General features: G+C 42.3%; 1 protein-coding gene across 4 annotated transcripts in view; it reads left to right on the top strand.

The window, feature by feature from the left end:
• The first annotated feature begins 18,502 nt into the window (after nt 1-18,502).
• NPR3 (natriuretic peptide receptor 3) overlaps nt 18,503-19,690 on the top strand; it is a 75,617-nt gene continuing 74,429 nt past the window's right edge. For all 4 annotated transcript variants that reach the window (XR_014025633.1, XR_014025634.1, XM_081321295.1 and 1 more), the window contains exon 1: nt 18,503-19,605. Coding sequence is in view for 2 of the 4 variants with exons in the window: in XM_081321295.1 (XP_081177421.1) it covers nt 18,879-19,605 (727 nt within the window). In the remaining 2 variants the exon portion in view is untranslated. The remainder of the gene's footprint in view (nt 19,606-19,690) is intronic.

Here is a 19,690-nt window from a genome sequence, read left to right as displayed (position 1 = left end):
GGTTCCACAGGGCAGGCGCACCCACTGAGAAGGCCCTACCCCTGGGTGTTACCCGCCGGCACTCTTTAACCGGCGGCACCCTGAGAAGACCCTCCCTGTGGGAGCGCACTGGACGAAGGGAGCTTGATGCTGGCAGCAGGTGTTCCCTCAAATATCCCGGACCCTCGCCATTTAGGGCTTTATAGTTGGTACAATTATTAGTTGGTACAATTACAATATTTTTGGCATAAGGAAATTAATTACTTCCATATACGTAATATTTCAACAGTTTAATCTGAGATGTATAATCTCTTGGTTTGGAAATACTAAAATTAAATGGGGGGAGAGACAGAAGGTTCTAGAAAACCCACAGAGTACTCTGAAAAATGGGGTGTATTTGTTCTGTAGGATTAGGAGTCACTGTGGGAGTTTTGTTCTCAAACTAAGCACACTTTCTTAACTACAGTGAAAAAGAAAAAAAGCAGAGCGAAGCTAAGAGATTGTGGTATAATGTGGTATAGTGTAGCTTAAGAGATGTGTTGGTGCAGTTAAGAGCCGTGTAGCACAGTGGTTACAATGCATGCAGTATTGCAGGCTAATTCTGCTGACTGCCATCAGTTCGGCAGTTCGATTCTCACCAGCTCAAGATTGATTCAGGTTTCCATCCTTCCAAGGTCAGTAAAATGAGGAGCCAGATTGTTGGGGGAAATGGGTTGACTATAAACTGCTTAGAGAGGGCTGTAAAGCACTGCAAAGCGGTATATAAGTCTAAGTGCTATTGCTGTTGCTATCTCATAAAGCAAGGTTTTCCACCCTGCGGACTTATGGATTTCAGCTCCCAAAATTCCTCAGCCAGCATGATTTTTCCTAGTAAGAGCAACCCCAGAAGATAGGAAAAGTGACTGATCCAAGGTCAACAGAAAAAAACATTGTCTCTTCTTTCCTTAATCTTTTGGGAAAGATTGGGAGTGGGATGCCTCAGTGGTTAAAGACTCTGAGCTTGTCACCTGGAAAGGTGACAGCCCAGGTTCGAGACAACAGGATGAACTCCCATTACTTGCCCCAGCTCCTTCCCACCCAGCAGTTTGAAAGCATGCAAATGCGAGTAGATAAATAGGTATCACTTTGGTAGGAAGATAACAGTGTTCTATGCTCCTTTGGCTTTTAGTCATGCTAGCCATAGGATCACGGAAGTCTCTTTGGAGAATGCTGGCTCCCTTGGCTAAGAAACAGAGATGAGTACTCCCCCTTAGGCTGGACAGAGGAAACCTTTACCTGGGTTAGATTCAGATCTCTGAATATGCCATGCCTCATTTCTAGCTTTGAATTCTTTTACCTTTCTAGAACATATGGCTCAACCCAGATCCCAAACACAAATTCACAGGCCACATCAATTTGTTATGACTGTTGTCTGGATAAATGCTATATATACAGTAGAAAAGAAGAACAACGGGTTGAATTAGATCGGAGATGGGAGGAGAGATGATCAAGACCAAACTATATATTATACTGCACACCCATGCGTGCCATGGATTTATGTTCTAAATGAAAAGCAGCTTTAGAGGAATGCACTTTTAAGTATGTGTGTGTTTAGGGACAGATTCAGTTCTTTCTCTCACGAACTGTTCTGCCGCTCACACTTGTTTTCCCTTTAGAGGATGCCAGAAGAGTGTTCACAAGCAACATTCAGCATCTGGAAAAAAACCCCCCAAAGATAAAAATAGCTGGAAGGAAAAATCACAGTGAAAAAAAATAGATGTATAAATTACACAGGCTGCTGACCAGATCTTTATTTGTTTTTTGTTTATTTAATTTTTTTTTAAAAAAAGCCCTGCTGAGGCTTCATTGTACACATTTATGCCACCTGTACTTTGACTCCTTCTGTACATCCCTTGTTCTTCTTTAGCTGACCCCATTCCAAGCTTCTAAGAATGGTTGAGGAATTCTGATGGCAGCATGTCTTCTTGTCTTCCTTCATTTAGGCTGAACCAGCTTCTGGCAAGTCACTTCTCAACAGCCTTCCTTACTCCAAGCGTTTCCGCTCTCATCCTAACCAGGACCAGAGACACTGAACTTCAGCCTCAGGTAGGTTGATGGGACCCAGAACTCTGATAAGTCTTCGTGTTGTTACTTGTCTCAGGGCTCCTTTTGGTGGGCTGTCGTTTGTGCCTCTAATAATACAAGGCTGTATGGTGGCATTGTGGGAACTGAAATAGCAGCTTTCCGGAGAAGGACTCAATGCTGCCATTTTCATAGGTAAACTACATCTGCGAAGACGCCAATGGGCACCACAGGCTAATTTTGATGCCACTTTCAAAACTTGCACAGCCCAACATCTCATCTGCCCACTGCACAGATTGGAATCCACCTACGAAATCCCCTCCCAAGATCCTTCCAAATATATCTTTCACAATGGATAAGAACTTCTGGTGTTCTTGGGTTCTAAAATTTAAATTGGCAATGACAGCCATGCCAGAAGACTTTGAATTAAACCCCCTGCCATGGTCACCAATTTCACAGGATTATCCTGAAGATCAAAAAGGACAAGATGACCACATAGCCACTTTGATCACTCTTGAAATAGAGCAGAGTAAGAATTCTGTAGAACTAGTTGAATTTCTGTCAACATGAGTTGTTCCAGTTATAAGTCATAAATCTCCATACTGCGTAAGAACTGTCACAGTGTTTTTATAAGATGACTGATCATATATATTATTCTCCTTTATCCCCTTCCATTTTAAAGTAGTGCCTTGTCTGTGCACTTTTTGTTGTAATGTATTTTTCTGAGTAAAGACCCTTAGGAACTCTTGTCTCTCCAAGCTCACCAATGAAAAACCCAGCATTTTACATTAACAAATGAAGAATGAAAATAAAAGAAAGGGAAGAAATATTTCTTTATTGGAAAACATCTGTTTGTCTTTAATGTGGTATAAAAATTTGCAAGGCATCATTAAGCAATGCCTTCTGCATTTATAATTCCGCTTTATTTTCCATTCATCTATAGGAATTTTGTTGCAAATACCACAACTGTGCTTGTAGATTTGTTTTCACTCTGACCTAAATTTCAGCAAGAATTAGGAGACCAAATTAAAGAAAAGCATCTACAGAATGGCACATCTGTTCAAGCTGCCTGAGGACATTTGCATGATAAATGTTTACATGTTTTCGGACATGGGCATTCTGCAGCCAAGCGGGATGTCCCTGACTCTGCGTGCCAGTGGCCAGCTTGTTTTCTCAGCTCATAGCTGTTGGATTGTTGTCTCCAGATTCTGTGGAGAAAGCAAAAAGTTCAGTCTTGTTTATTCAAGGGGGCCACAGAATGCATCTCAACAGTAGAACCACTTTAAGCATTTTTTATGTGGTCAGTCATATTGAGAATATTGCTGTGAGGCAAGACGTACAATTTCAAAATTTGTTTTGCTGGGTTTCACTTAAAATTCACATGAGACCTATAAAATGACTAAAAGACAAGGAACAAGCCATCTGTCCACACATCACTTCTTGAATCAGCAGCAATTAGATCCACCTTTATTCCATTCTTATTTTTATTTACGTAAACATTTAAATGTAATATAATATCTGTGGTGGCACAGTGGTTAGAGTGCAGTGCTGCAGGCTAACTCACTGCTCACTCCAGAAGTTCGATTCTGAACGACTCAGGATTGATTCAGCCTTTTATACTTCTGTGGTGGGTAAAATGAGGACCCAGAGAGGGTTGTAAAGCACTATGAAGCATATATAAGTCTAATTGTTATTGCTATTGCTATATCACAAAGTTAAACATTGAAATACAAACTAACATAAAAGGGGAAAGGAGAAGGGAATAGCAAAACAAATTTAAAGGGACCAAAAAATTAACCAATTTATAACAAAGATGACCTCCAACTTTCTTTTAGAGATAATAACAATTCCAACAAGCTATGTCTCAGTTTAAGCAAATAATACCAATATCTTAAAATACTAATAACCAACTTTCTAAAATACCCATATTCATAAAATCTTCTTCTCTTAATTTTAATCCAGACATGTCAAACACAAGGCCCGGGGGCCGGATCCGGCCCGTGAAGTAGTTTCATGCGGCCCGCAAAGACATCCTGGAAACTGTGAGGGAACGGCCCCCACTGCCTTGGCCCTGGCCCAGAGACCCTCCTTCTGCCAGAGACCCTCAGATCTGTCCCACTCCTCCCCCATAGGCACCCTTGATGCGAATGATGTAGAGCTGGCCACGCCCACCCAGTAGGCCATACGTACTTTAGCCACACCCACCCAGTAGGCCACACCCACCCAGGCCACACCCACCCGGCCCCCTGAGGGCAACCGCAATGCTGATGCGGCCCTCAATGAAATTGAGTTTGACACCCCTGTTTTAATCCAAGAGGTAATAAATTGTCAAATGTGAATAACCTTATATTTTAAAAGCCACAATGTTTCTCTAATTCAATCCAATCTAATTCTCAAATCCCAAAGTTAAAAGGTGATTTTTCTTCTTGTCTTGCTAGAAATCTAACTGGTCTCCAAGTCACAAGAAATTTAGTCAAATTACTATCTCTAAGCAATCAATTTTACCATCTCAGCTAGCACTAGGGGGTGTAAAGATTTTTCAAAAAAAAATTAAAATTCACATATTGCACGTGTGATAGCCACAACAAATTAGAGGAAGATCTACAGCTTTCTCTTTTCTTATTAAGGCCATAACCCAAGGTATACTTTCTATGAAATATGTTCCTGTAAGACAATGCTTGGGATTATGCTATGGACAAGTAGATGTTTGTGGTCACATTTTATGATCTAAAATGATAGCAATAGCAATAGATTTATATATTGCTTCAGGCAATCTCTAAGCGGTTTACAAATGTCAGCATGTTGCCCCCAACAATCTGGGTGCTCATTTTACCAATCTCGGAAGGATGGAAGGCTGAGTCAACCTTGAGCTGTTCAGGATCGAGCTCCCAGCAGTGGAATGCAGAGTTAGCTTGCAGTACGGTGGCTCAGTGGGTTAGGACGCTCAGGGATGCGGTGGCTCAGTGGGTTAGGACGCTGAGCTTGTCGATCAGAAGGTCGGCAGTTTGGCGGGTCGAATCCCGAGTGCCGCGTAACAGAGTGAGCGCCTGTTACTCGTCCCAGCTTCTGCCCACCTAGCAGTTCGAAAGCACGTAAAAATGCAAGTAGAAAAATAGGGACCACTACGGTGGGAAGGTAACAGCGTTCCGTGCGCCTTTGGCGTCTAGTCATGCCGGCCACATGACCACGGAGACGTCCTCGGACAAACGCTGGCTCTTCGGCTTTGAAACGGAGATGAGCACCGGCCCCTAGAGTCGGAAACGACTAGCACGCATGTGCGGGGGAACCTTTACCTTTACCTTTACCTTACTGCATTCTAACCACTGCACCACCATGGCTCCTGAAGTCAGTAGAAAAGTTCAGATCAAAGTCATATAATCTCATTGATTTACACTAACTGTATATTATATACATTGTATACATATTACCATATTTACAAAATGACATATTTATAGCTTTGGAAAGGAGTAGCTCTCAGATTAATAAATGATCCCAGTTCTGTTGCCAGGATAAATAGGAAACAGAGCTCATATGGTCATATTGTAACATTGCATTGCATATCAGTGAGCTAAAAGCTTCAGACATCTTGTTTGTTTTAACTCATATAGAGTTTTCACATCCTTGTCCACCATCTTTGATGCTGATCAGAAAAAGGTTAAATGCTGCATATGGTAGGTAGTTAATAGAGCCATAATGCTGTTTCCTTTGGGGATAATTAAGTAAAGTACATCAAAGGAGACATAAATAATCAGCCAAAGAAATTAAAGACAAAAGATAGGAAATCAAATGGAACCAATCACAGCTTTCTTGTTCCTCTTAACGCATTCACTGAGGACATTTCTTGCAAGAGCTTTCTCCTGGCACAAAAAAGCTGGCCTCCACAACATGGGAGGCATCTGGCCCAATTCCCATTGAAACCATCAGAACATAATCCAATCAAGACCTTGCCAAATACTGATAGGAAAGCTTGGGGAGTCGAAGTCAAGACTGTAGGACAAGATACCACAAAGGTTATTCATGTTAGGTTGTAATTGCCAAGCATAGAATGTATAAGACATATAATTCTTCAAATTCCACATAGTGTTGTCCTGCAAGTTTCTTCTGCTATTGTGCATGCTAGTGCAGCTCTTTTAATCTGTCCCAGGCCTAACAGTTATTGCCCAACTCATTTAATGGTTGTAACCATTCATTTCATAGCCAAATCCTAAAATCCTTTGGTGCTTAGCCACGTCTCGGTGGAACTGGATCCAGAGAAATCCCAGAATTTCCTACAGAGACTAGATGCCTGGGAATTCAATCATTAGATAATGTGATCCCCAGTAGGCTTTCTATTAAAGGCTGTTACAGCAGTAAAAAACCAAATCCCTTTTATCGCAGCATTCCTTACATTTCTTACCGTCTCACTAACATATCAGTCTTTGAGATGAGCATCTGTATTAAACTGAAATATTTTCACTTGCATTTTCAGTGTAGCCAGGGGCATTTGCAAGGGGGCAAATGGTGGAATAGGAATTGTGATGTGAGATTGTGGCAGAAGCCCCCACCTTTTTTATAAATACATTGTGTAATGTAACACACACGTACATAAGGAATAAAGTCTAAGAAGATAACAGCAATAGCACTTAGATTTCTATACCACTTCATAGTACTTTACAGCCCTCTCTAAGCAGTTTACAGAGTCAGCATAGTTCCCCCAACAAACTGGGTCCTCATTTTACTTATCTCAGAAGGATGAAAGGCTGTGTCAACTCTGAGCCGATCAGGATCAAACTGCTGGCAGTTGGCAAAGTAGTCTGCAATACTGCATTCTAACCACTGTGCCACCACAACTCCTCAGTGATAACTATTTCATTACTGACCAATAAACCAGATGGCCTCTAAACATTAAGATGTCTTGGTGTGTGGGTATGAATGTAGGTGTGGATATATGGGTTTATGTGTGTCTATGCGTGCTCATAGGCCTTCAAGTCAGTGTTAACTCCTGGGAATTCCCTGGATAAATCCTTCAGTTTTCTTGACAGGATTTCAGAAGTGGTTTGCCATTGTTTGCTTTCTAGGGCTGAAAGAGAGTGACTGGCCCCAAGTTGATTTCATGTTAAAGGCAGAACTAGAGTTCATGGTCCTTGTCATAGTATTATGTTTGTTGTTGATTGATTGATTGACTGATTGATCTGGGTGCTACCTAATTTCCAAATAATTCTGATATGATTTCAGAAGTATTAATATGATACCTGTTTCAACACTGAGAGAAAACTTGAATTTTGCAGACCCCTTTAATTGTAATGTGAGCTAATTCTTTAGAGTTGACTTCTAGAGACTTTTCAAGAAGCTTACCAGTTCAGTATTAATATATGGAGTCAGATTAAGCGGGGGGGGGGGGGGGAAGGCACTGCAATTAATCAAGTGAGCAGGAACATATTTTGCTTCTCATCACAAACTATTCATCAGGGAGAAACTAATCTTCTGTTTAGTTTTCAATATACATTTATAAATCTGATTGTTTCTGGGGCCTGTTTTCTTGATTCAAAGACACAAGAATAAATTCAACTGCTGTGAATATTTTTACTAAGGTGGAGTATAACAGAGAATCAATCACAGATCAGCGGTGTGAATAACAGAATAACAAAGAATATGGAAGCTGCTCAGAACAGGGTGGCCCCCTTGCCATGGCCAACTCACTGCAGCCTAATTGCTGCGTCCAATGTTCCAGTATCTCAGGGGCTGCCACAAAGAAGAGGGAGTCAAGCTATTCTCCAAGGCACCTGAAGGCAGGACAAGAAGCAATGGATGGAAACTAGTCAAGGAGAGAAGCAACCTAGAACTAAGGAGAAACTTCCTGACAGTTAGAACAATTCATCAGTGGAACCGCCTGCCTCCAGAAGCAGTGAATGCTCCAACACTGGAAGTTTTTAAGAAGAGACTAGACAGCCATTTGTCTGAAATGGTATAGGGTTTCCTGCCTGAGCAGGAATAGTATAGGTTGGACTAGATGACCTCCAAGATCCCGTCCAACTTTATTATTGTTATTATTATAACTTGGTGGGGGACAACTCGCCACAGCCAACTCGCCACGGGACAATAATTACACTAATGTTGAAGGTGGAATAGAATCATGAAAGAAAGGATGCAAAAGGAGGAACAAAATAAAATGTGAATGACACAAATTAAATTGATTTAAATTTTAAATTGAATTGTTGAATTGTCTCACAGAGAGTTGTCCTGCAGTGAGCTGGCCACTTCGTCTCATGGAAAGTTGGCCACAGCGAGTTGCCCCATTCCAGCTCAGAACAGAATAAAAATAATTATCTAATAAAGTGTCACAGAAACTGGTGTGGACTTACACTAATAGGTAGCATAACTGATGTTTGGGGAGAAATGTATAATAATAATAATAATAATAATAATAATAATAATAATAATAATAATAATAATAATAATAATAATAATAATAATAATAATAGAGTTGGACGGGATCTTGGAGGTCATCTAGTCCAACCCCCTGCTGAGGCAGGAAACCCTATACCATTTCAGACAAATGGCTGTCCAGTCTCTTCTTAAAAACTTCCAGTGTTGGAGTATTCACCACTTCTGGAGGCAGGTTGTTCCACTGGTTAATATGTCTCAAACATTCCTGGTTACTATGTTAAAGTTTTATACTAAATTTTATACAATATGCAGTATATTGCTTCTTAGTGTAAACCCCCCCCCCCACACACACACTTGTATATCCATCTTTCCATACAGACAGTCCGCGACCATTATTTACTGACCATTCAAAGTGACAACAGCATGTATTTAGGACAGCTGCAGCATCCCAAGGACATGTGGTCGCCATTTGTGACCGTCCCAGCCAATGGGGGAAGCTGGATTTGCTTAACAACCATGTGATTCACTTAACAACTGCAGTAATTTGCTTAACAACCAGGGCAAAAAAGATGTAAAATTGGGTGCTTAACAACTGCCTTGCTTAGCAATGGAAACTTTGGTACCGATCCTAGTGCTAAGTCAAGGACTACTCGTACTTTGATCTTTCGTATTTTCACATTCCATTTCCAGATGAACTTGTTATTTCTTTCAAAATAAAATTCCCATTTTGATTATGGCATTTATACATAGGCACACATGCGCCCACATTTATGTGTCCATGAATAGAGGGAAATGCAAATACGTATCTCTTTTGTAAAAAAAAGAGGGAATAGTAGTAGCTGCTCTTCCTTCGCTTGGCTTTCCGTTTCATCAGTCTGTAGGTGGAGCTCTTTTTCAGCAAATTCTTACTTTCTTTTACATGAAAAATAAATTTAACATCATTTGTCATATGAAAGAATGCCATACCTCCTATGAATAAAAGGACTGGACCTCATCACTTTGAAGCCAATGTCTGCATTCCTCTCAGTTTTAAAACATCTGGATTATGCTCACTGAGCATTAGAGTAAATATAGAGTACGCATAATATACAGTGATGTGGTGGTTAAGGCACCAGGGTACAAAGTGGGAGTCTGGGAGTTTTAGTTTTGCCATGGGCACAAAGCCAGCTGGGTAGCCTTGAACCAGTCTCTCTCTTTCTCAATCCTAGAAAGGAGGTGATCAATTCATGGTGGTGATCATATTGATACTCCTACCTTCCCTTCCCCCCCCCCCACAACAACAATCCCATGAGCTGGTTTGAGTTGAGAGAAAGTGACTGGCCCAAAGTCAGTCAGCCGGGTTTCATGCCTAAGGCGAGACTAGAACTCATACTTCTAGGCCAGACCCTTAACCACTACAACTAACTTGTTCTCTAATGCTTTCACACTTTGATTGATTGATTCACTGACTGACTGATCAAATGTATACACTACCCAGCTCACTATCTAACATACTGTACAAGCAAATGTGACAGTTGTTAAATGCAGAAGATTGAACAAAGGAAGAAGACATATACAGTATGTATTTAATTTGCATCCCACTTTTCTCCCTTTCAATTCAAGATGGTGCAGCTTAGAAACAATAATAATAATAATAAAGTTGGAAGGGACCTTGGAGGTCATCTAGACCAACCCCCTGCTCAGGCAGGAAACCCTATACCATTTCAGACAAATGGTTGTCCAGTCTCTTCTTAAAAACTTCCAGTGTTGGAGCATTCACAGCTTCTGGAGGCAGGTTGTTCCACTGGTTAATTGTTCTAACTGTCAGGAAGTTTCTCCTTAGTTCTAGGTTGCTTCTCTCCTTGATTAGTTTCCATTTGTTGCTTCTTGTTCTGCCTTCAGGTGCTTTGGAGAATAAGTAGACACCTCCCTTCTTTTTTGTGGCAGCCCCTGAGATAATTGGAACACTGCTATCGTGTCCCCCCTCGTCCTTCTCTTCATTAAACTAGACATACCTAATTCCAGCAACCGTTCCTTATATGTTTTAGCCTCCAGTCCCCTAATCATCTTTGTTGCTCTTCTCTGTACTCTTTCTAGAGTCTCAACATCTTTTTTACATCGTGGTGACCAAAACTGGATGCAGTATTCCAAGCGTGGCCTTACCAAGGCATTGTAAAGTGGTATTAATACTTCACGTGATCTTGATTCTATCCCTCTGTTAATGCAGCCTAGCACTGTGTTGGCTTTTTTGGCAGCTGCAGCACACTGCTGGCTCGTATTTAAGCATGATTGAGTCGATGTCATTTCCATCTGATTTCTCTTTCCATGCCAATTTCTCCTGTGTGCATTTTTGTACATGATTGATTATGCACCATCACATCATTTTTCATCTTCTAGTGACCAGAAAAGATATTTTCCATAATGATTGTTCCTAACCGTGTCCTTCAAGTCTCTCAACAGCGCAGCCATTGTCACTGTAACTGAGTCCATCCACCTTTCTCCTGGTCATCGATCTCTTTCTTTCCACCTTTTCCAGCATTAGAACCTTCTCCAGAGAGCAAGGATTTTTTGCATAATTTGCCCAAGTATGATAATTTGAGCCTGGTCATTTGTGTCTCGAGTGAGCACTCTGGATTAATTTGCTTCGTGATCCATTTCTGTACTTGCTTCCCCCCATTTATGTCATGCTATGCACACATTGCTTTGGTCCCTACTTTTTTGTGGTACATTTTGCATTGTAAACCCACACTGCAGAATTCTAATGAATGCATATTTTGGCATGGGTGTAGATTTTTGGTTAGGATTATGGTTGGATATCCAGGAAGACTGACATCAGCAAATTTTTAGAAAAAAATCTGATTAGACAAATTCTTCTCCCATCTCTCATTAGACAGAGTGCCCATGCTGTCTCATCCTGTGGCTGAATTTCTCATCCATTCCGAGTATAAATAACATTCCTTTATAATTTCTCATCTAGCCACTGAGTAGATTCCTAGATGGTTAACGTAAGTGAGCTTGCCATATTGTGTCCATTGCTAATGACAAAAGGATCCCATTCAGTCAAATTAACACAAAAGGGGGGAATACTGGTTATCCTTCATTTACAACCATTCATTTAGTATCTGAATTTACTACAGCACTGAAAAAAAGTTACTATTAACCAGTATTCTCACTTAACAATGGTCACAGCATCACCACAGCAACATGTTCAAAATTTGGACACTTGGCAACCAGCATGTATTTACAACCATTGTGATGTCCCAGGGTCACTGATTGCCATTTGTGACCTTCCCAGCCAGCTCCCAACAAGCAAAATCAATGAGAAAAGCATGATTCACTAAATGACCGTGTGATTCACTTAACAACTGCAGTGAACTGCTTAACGACTGCGACAAAAAACGTTGGGAAATTAGGTGTGACTCCCTTAACAACTGCCTTGCTTAGGAACAGAAATTCTAGTTCCTACTGTAGGCATAAGTCGAGGAGTTACCTGTGGTTGGCAGAGACACCTCACACTCAGTTTGATAAAGCATTTAATACCAAATGCAGCAATTCCTAGAACGTTGATGGGGTGAGCAGTGTACAAATGAAATGAAATAAAAGTTAAATAAATAAGTCACATAACCACAAGTAAAGACTTCCATACTTGAGGCTTGAAGTCTTTTGAATCTTCTTCATTGTTATTAATGTAGAAAAGGGGAGCATGCAAATAAACATCTGGGGACAATTTGCATTACAAACAAAAGCAAGAATGCATTCCAGACAAATTGCTCCCACCCGCCTTTGATAATTAAGAGAGACCTAATACAGTTATATTTCCCTTGAAGTTGGAATCTTTCAGAGTTATGTGAAAAATGAAGAACAAAACCCAAAACAAAGCAGCCACAAAGACACATTTAAATAAAATTATTTTAAGTAGCCCAGACAAGCAGCCTCGCCCAGGTTAAACCTAAGTCTGTCTGAAGTTGCATAGGTATATGAGATAAAACCAGAATGAATAAATAATATTTTTTTATACATTTCCTTAGCTCACATCGGAAAAACTAGTTAAATAAATTGTTCCCGGGTTGTTGTTTTTTTAGCATTTTTGCCACAGATGTTAAGTGAATCATTGCAGTGGATAAGTGAAACATGCTGTTGTTAAGCAAATTCATCTTTCCCTTCCCATTGACTTTGCTTTTGGAAGCCAGCTGGGAAGCTGTGCATAAGGCACTTTTGTTAGTACCAATGTAACTTCAATCGCTAAACAAATGGTTGTAAGTCGAGATCTACTACCTGTAGATCTTTGCTTGCTTTAACATGAAAGGATGAATTAATTGAACTTCAGTACTGCATACTTTAAGTAGGTCTTTAGGAAAATATGGCAAGTTTTCAACATTAGATAGCAGCTTCATTCTCATCCCAGTTAAGCTGAAGTTCTTGATTTGCAATTTTTTTCAGAGCGTGTACTACATGCTGTTTTAATTGAAAAGAGTAACAGGAAGGATCTCACATTGAAAAGCTGGTCACAAAGATTATTTTAGAATGGTCATTGCTGGCCAGGTTATAGACTAACATTTCACTGATTCATACAGTCAACCATCTACTAATTCATTTATGCTGAAGTGGCCTTAATTGCTCTGAAATAAGCTCAAGTAATAACATTTTAATGTGATGTTTAGACTGTCAGCGTTAGTTTTAATTTGGACTAGAACACGATCATTCTTTTAAGTGCTCTTTGAAGTGGGGGCTTATTTCCAAGTAATTAGATCAAGTTGACCAAGAAATTTGTGTTTAGTTTTATAATTCTGTGTTTTGAGGTTGAGAAACACTAGTATGATTCACAATATCTGATTATGAAAACCAAATGTTTAACTGAATCCTAGCAAATGAACGAAAAGGCTACCTGAAATGGGGAAACAGCACTAATGAACATATATAATCCTTTCCCAATAATTGTTTTCTCTATTCAAAACTGGCCTTCAAACTGCTTTTCTCATAAAATTCCCAACAGTATGAATTGCTGATCTGGTCATTCAATTATAATTTTTAGCTGGGCATAAGATGACAAGAAGCAGTTTGATTCACATTTCTAAACCATCACTTGATATTTCAAACTCTAGTAGAATTCTACTAGAATTCACATATCACATTCACTTGTAACATGGTTTGCTAGGTTGTGGCTCAGCATGTTGTTTGAACTCAGCTTGTTGTGACTTATTCAATAAATGCTGAACAAACTGCAGTTTATTGAATAGCTATGTTTGGTTTGGTACATATAAAGGTAAAAGTAAAGGTTCCCCCACACATGCATGCTAGTTGTTTCCAACTCTAGGGGCCGGTGCTCATCTCCGTTTCAAAGCCGAAGAGCCAGCGCTTGTCCGAGGACATCTCCGTGGTCATGTGGCCGGCATGACTAGACGCCAAAGGTGCACGGAACGCTGTTACCTTCCCACCGTAGTGGTCCCTATTTTTCTACTTGCATTTTTACGTGCTTTCGAACTGCTAGGTTGGCAGAAGCTGGGACAAGTAACAGGCGCTCACTCTGTTACACGGCACTCGGGATTTGACCTGCCAAACTGCCAACCTTCTGATCGACAAGCTCAGTGTCCTAACCCACTGAGCCACCGCGTCCCTTTGGTACATAGACCACCCCAAAATACATCTCCAAAATATGGTCACATTATTTATCATTATATTTATTTACAGATAGTTCTTGACTTATGACCGCAGTTGAGCCTGGCAATCATGGTGGTTGTAAAAGCGGATCATCATGTGACTGACCCAATTTAAAGACCCCTTTTTTGCAGTGATCATTAATCACATTCCACTGTGGTTAAACAAACCCATTGTTTATAATAGGATAGTTTTTGACAGAAACTGAAAGTAAATGCTAGTTTTTGGCAAAAACATTGTAAATTGTGGTCACATGACTGCAGGGCACTGCAAATGACGATACTTGCTGGCCAGTTGCCAACCACCCAAAATGTGATCATGTGACCCTGAGGGGAGGCTTTTAGAACTGTGTCATAAATCCCTCAGGGGAGGGTCCATCAAAACTTCATATGGTTGCTAAGCAACCAGTCATAAGCCATGGACTACTTATGTTGCCTTTTATTTTGTGTAACTCAAAGGGATACAATAACACCCTTACTTCTTTTTCCCCCCCATAGTAATCCTGAGGTGGATTGACTGAGGAAAGTGACCAGTCGAAAGTTACCCAGCTGGCTTCATGCTTATGGGAGGTCTTCTGGTTTCCAGCCCAAATGAGACTAAGATTCTTGTGTAAACTTATTTCTCTATGGCAGCTCTTTTCAAGCTAGTGTCCTCCAGATGTGCTGGGACTTCAGCTCACCATTCCCAGCAAGCAAAGCCCTTTGTTTCAGCTGATTTATAAGAGGAAATGGGAGGAGTCTGAGGAGTCATTGCTTCATTTCTTGCACTTTCCTTTGTCAACAGAAGGTGTTTTCAGAGTTAGTACCCTTCCCACTGACTTCAGTGTAAATGAGAAAGGCTAAGCTGGCCTTAATGTCTATGAAGATTCTCAGTCATCCAGGTCATGGTTGCCCCAAAAGTGCTTTTTCAAAAAGCAACTTGGCTTTCTTGCTTTTTTCCTTGAAGACATTTCTCTGTGCATCAAGAAGCTTCTTCAGTTCAGAAGAAGCAGCTTCTTGGATGAGAAGCGAAACGTCTTCAAGGAAAAAACAAGAATGTCCACTTGCCTTTTGAAAAAGCACCTTTGGGACTTAAGCTGGTTTTAATGATTCAGCCATGTGATCCTATTGTTAAAATGTTCATATTTTCACTTGCAGAGCACCACCTCCTACAGAACATTGTCAGGCACAAATATTTGGGAATTCGGCACACCCAATGCACTGGGCAAACTATTCTACCAGTGCAATCCTAAATTACTTTATTCAGCTTCAGTGAGTCACAACTAAATCTCGTCTATTGTGATGACAAAGTGAAACAAATTATTTGAAGTAAGGTGATGCAAATCTTGGAAAGTTGTTCCACTTTGAGGAAAGCTTTGAGCACCTCATCCTCTAGAAACTATTCCTCTGAGAGTATCCACAGAGATTCTAAATCATCATGATTGTCTCAAAGGTGCCTTTTTCCAAAAGGCAACTGGATTTCCTTGTTTTTTTTTCTTTGCAAGTGTTTAGTTTCTCATCCAAGAAGCTTCTTCAGTTCTGAATGAAAAGTGAAACATTTTCAAAGAAAAAAACAAGAACGTCCAGGTGCCCTTTGGGGAAAAAAGCATCTTTGGGGTGCTCCTTTGAGAATAGGCCCCTTATAAAATTTAATCAAAATATGAGTACTGCTTTGCTTTGCCCTGCTTCTTAGCCCCTCTTTAACACAGCTTCTCTGGCCATAGTTACCAAACTTTGATGAACAAGCATGGTTGGAGGTTCCATCTGCCTTTTTCAGTCCTATAATTCTGATGTACTTTCTCTAGCAAACTGTTTTGAAGAAGGTTCTTCTGACTTTGGCAAGTATGATGGAATGTACTCTGGATTCCCAAGGAGGGAGGGGCTGCATTCCAGAGGACCAAGAGACAGCAAAGTTTAAATTGTTTGGTTGGGAGAGAATTAAGACAGCTCCTTCTTAGCAATTTTCAGAGTGTATGTTTGAGCATGGAAGTAGTTGCTTTAGTTCAGTAAGATTTCTGTCTATCGGTGAGGAACAAGAAAGGAAACTGCTTAGAAGTAAGTCTACAACAGCAAGAAACCAAAAGGAGACAAGAAGCTCCAAATGCAACATCAACAGCTTTGTCAGTGCAAATTGTGTGGTCTCTGCTTGACATCTCTTCAACATGAACCCCTTAACACAATCTGGGCTTACCTTGTAAAAGTCTACGCTAAAGTCTGTGCATCTTCTCCATCGATTCACATTATGGCTGGATATAGATATAATATATTAATTTACAACTGATGATGCAGTTGCATGTGGATTCTATTGAACAAGGGTATTCAATACATTCCAAGTATAGAATAGCCAATCTGATTCTTTGCAGATTTATCTGAAACTCATAATATCATGGGAATCCCATTTCTTATTGTTTCGAATGTTTTATGATTGGCTTGTTCTTTTTTTAAACAACGCCCAGCTATAAAACTTAGAAAAGCATATTAGACAATAAAACACCAGGCAAAAGGTTTATTTCTATTTTCATTAGTTGGAACTAGTCAAGAAGACAATGAGGAAGAATAAAAGCTCACGTTCAAAGACAATGTTTCCTGCTAAAATGTGAGTGTATTGGTGCATTAAAAATCTGTTATAAGAATTCATGTGTTGCAATTTGATATATATATATTCATTGTTTTGTGTGTATTTCACTTTCTCTCTGTATTACCCTTTATGGTTCCACTTAATTAGTTTGTAAGGCACATAACTGCTCATAAACATCTCCCTTAAAATATGGATTAGGGCTGCTGTTTCAAGATGCATCTTTGAAACAATGGCTATTAATACACCTTTCATGTGTTTTGAAGGATATTTTTGTTTCCTGTTTCCATTTCCTTCTTTTCCCCAAAAATATACATAAACCTTTCTTCCTCCTGATTTTTGTAGAATACATGCTCTTAGTCCTTAACAAATACAATCTACAAATTTGTTACACAACTGTGCATATACAGATTTTAGGTTGTGCATGATACGGTGTGATTTATTTCATTAAATATTTAAAAGTGTATATAGTGTAAGATTTTCACAAGTTTCTAGCCTTCACCCACAGAGATCAAAATGCGTATTTCTATACAATGTCCATAAATCCAAGTCCATACACTGATTCTTTTTACTGATGGTTATTTCATTTTTCAAGATTTCTGTAGCCCTTATGGCCAAATGGAAGGGATCCTAGAATCAGTACTGTAGTCCTTGATTTATGACCACATTTGGGACAAGAATTTCTGTTGCTAAGCAAGGTGTTCAATGAGTTGGCCCGATCTCACCATGTTTTTTGCTAAGGTTGTACACGAACCACTGCAGTTGCTAAGTAAATCATGGGATTGTTAAGTGAATCTGGCTTCCCCCATAGACTTTGCTTGTTCGTTGGAGAGCTTGCAAATGGCAACCCCAGGATGCTGCAATAATGCTGGTTGCCAAGCACGTAAATTTGATCAAGAGATAGTGGGAATGCTGCAACTATCATAACTCACTTTTTTCACTGATGTAACTTCAAACAGTCTCTAAACGAATGGTTGTAAATGGAAGATTGCCTGTATTGAAAAGCACCTCAAAAGGCCATCTTGTCTGGTGCAGGAACTTTCAGATCCAACCTCTGAAGCCGTCCAGAGAAGGAAAATACATTTGATGAGGTAACTTGTTCCACTTGTTGACAGCATTCACTACTACATCCTTACTATATATGACCACTACAACTAAAGCCTTGCTGTCTTTCTCAATCTGTAGCCTCGCCTCTCTTAACCATATAGGAAATGTCTCATTCTTTAAACCCTTTTTACAATTTTGCTCTAAGAGCCGATTCCACTGTTTATTTATCTCAAGTTATTTATCAAGTTTCTCCTTCAAGTGTTTTAACGCTTTAATCCACCCAGAGAGCCTTGATTGTGCATGATGCAAAGCAGATTCTCTGTCACTCGCATGGATCCGACTCCACGTTTGGCCCAAGGCCCAGCAACCTTGCCTTGTTTCCCAGGCATTGATGCTCAGGATCGCAGCCTGGATTTGGAAAACAAACACACACACACACACACACACACACACACACACACCGGGAAGATGAGGAGCGCCGCAATTCCCAAGCAAGGGGGGGGCGCAATTTCTGGCCAACAGAGGTCGGCGCCTGGATTCCCCGTCCCCCACTTTTCCGCCTCCGCTCCAGCCTCCAAAGAACAAAGCGAGGGAAAAACGAGAGGGCAAAAGGCGGCGTGTGAACGCGGGGCGGGGAGGAGCCAGCCAGCCAGCCGAGGGACTTTAGGGAATGGCTCCTCCCCAGCCGCCCGCCCTCCCCCCCCCCCCGAAGCGCAAACCCGGCCTCGCCGCGCCGCGTGTGTGGCGACCGGGTGCGCGGGCTGCAGCCGCAGTATTTAAACAGAGGCTATGAGGCCAGGAGCGGCAAGGACGGTCGACCCAGCTCACTCGGGAGGCAGAGAGATTGGGGAGGCGGGTGGGGACGGCGACGGAGGGGAGGGGAGGACGAGGAGGAGGAGGAAGAAGAAGAAGAAGAGGTGGGCGAAGAAGAGGATAAGGATGCTGGCCCCGCCGTCGCTTGTGCTCCGACGGTTACACGGAAGGCTAGGCGCGGGAAAGTTGTAGTGGGACTGCAGACCGTCCCTTTCCCAAAGCCGAGAAGCCCATTCACCCTGACTAGCCTGAAGGGACGAGGGGGAACAGACGCCCCTTTCCGAGCGGATCCCTCCAAACTTTTCCGCCGCTCTCGCTCGCTCGCTCGCTCCTCGGCGTTCTGAGGTGACCGCCGCGCTTCGTGCGCCTCCGGCTCCTCTCGGCCGTTTAAAAAAAGAATTTCCCGCCCGCTGTGCCTCGCCACCATGCCGTCCCTTCTCTTCCTCAGCTGCTGCTTCGGCAGCCTGGCAGCTTGGCTGCTCTTGGCCATCCCCGTCCCCGGGAGCAGCGCCCCGGGCGCGGAGGCGGCTGCGGCGCCCGAAGAGGAGACCGCGCTCCGGGTGCTGGTGCTCCTGCCCAAGGACGACGCGTACCTGTTCTCGTTGGCGCGGGTCAGGCCGGCCATCGAGTACGCGGTGCGGAGCTTGGAGGCGAACGGTTCGCTCCTGCCGGCCGGTTACAAGTTCCGCCTTTTCTACAGCGACTCGGATTGCGGCAACAGGGCGCTCTTCAGCCTGGTGGATATGGTCGCCTTGAGGCGGGAGTGGCCCGACCTGCTGCTGGGGCCGGTGTGCGACTACGCCGCCGCGCCGGTAGCCCGGCTGGCCTCGCACTGGAACCTGCCCATGATCTCGGCCGGCGCGCTGGCCGCCGGCTTCAACCCCAAGACGGGCGAGTATTCGCACCTGACCCGGGTCTCCCCGGGCTACGCCAAGATGGGCGAGATGTTCCTGGCGCTCTTCCGCCACCACAAGTGGACCCGCGTCCTGCTGGTCTATCACGACGACAAAGAGCAGCGCGGTTGCTTCTTCGCCGCCGAGGGGGTCCACCTGGTCTTCCGCGAGGCCGGCTTGCACCTGGACGACTTCGCCTTCGAAGAGAGCGGCAAGTACGCGGACGAGGCGGTGCGCGCCATCCAGGCCGGCGAGAGAGGTGAGGGGGAGCTCCCGGCGGGATCGCTCGCAGGGCTTTGTGCCTGGAGTCAGGTTTCCTAGCGGGGCTGCCGAGCGGAGTGCCG

This window comes from Vipera berus, assembly GCF_964194415.1.
Source record: "Vipera berus genome assembly, chromosome: 2".
Lineage (NCBI taxonomy): Eukaryota > Metazoa > Chordata > Lepidosauria > Squamata > Viperidae > Vipera > Vipera berus.
Note: the sequence above shows the minus strand (reverse complement) of the source record. Positions and strands in the feature narration are given on the sequence as shown.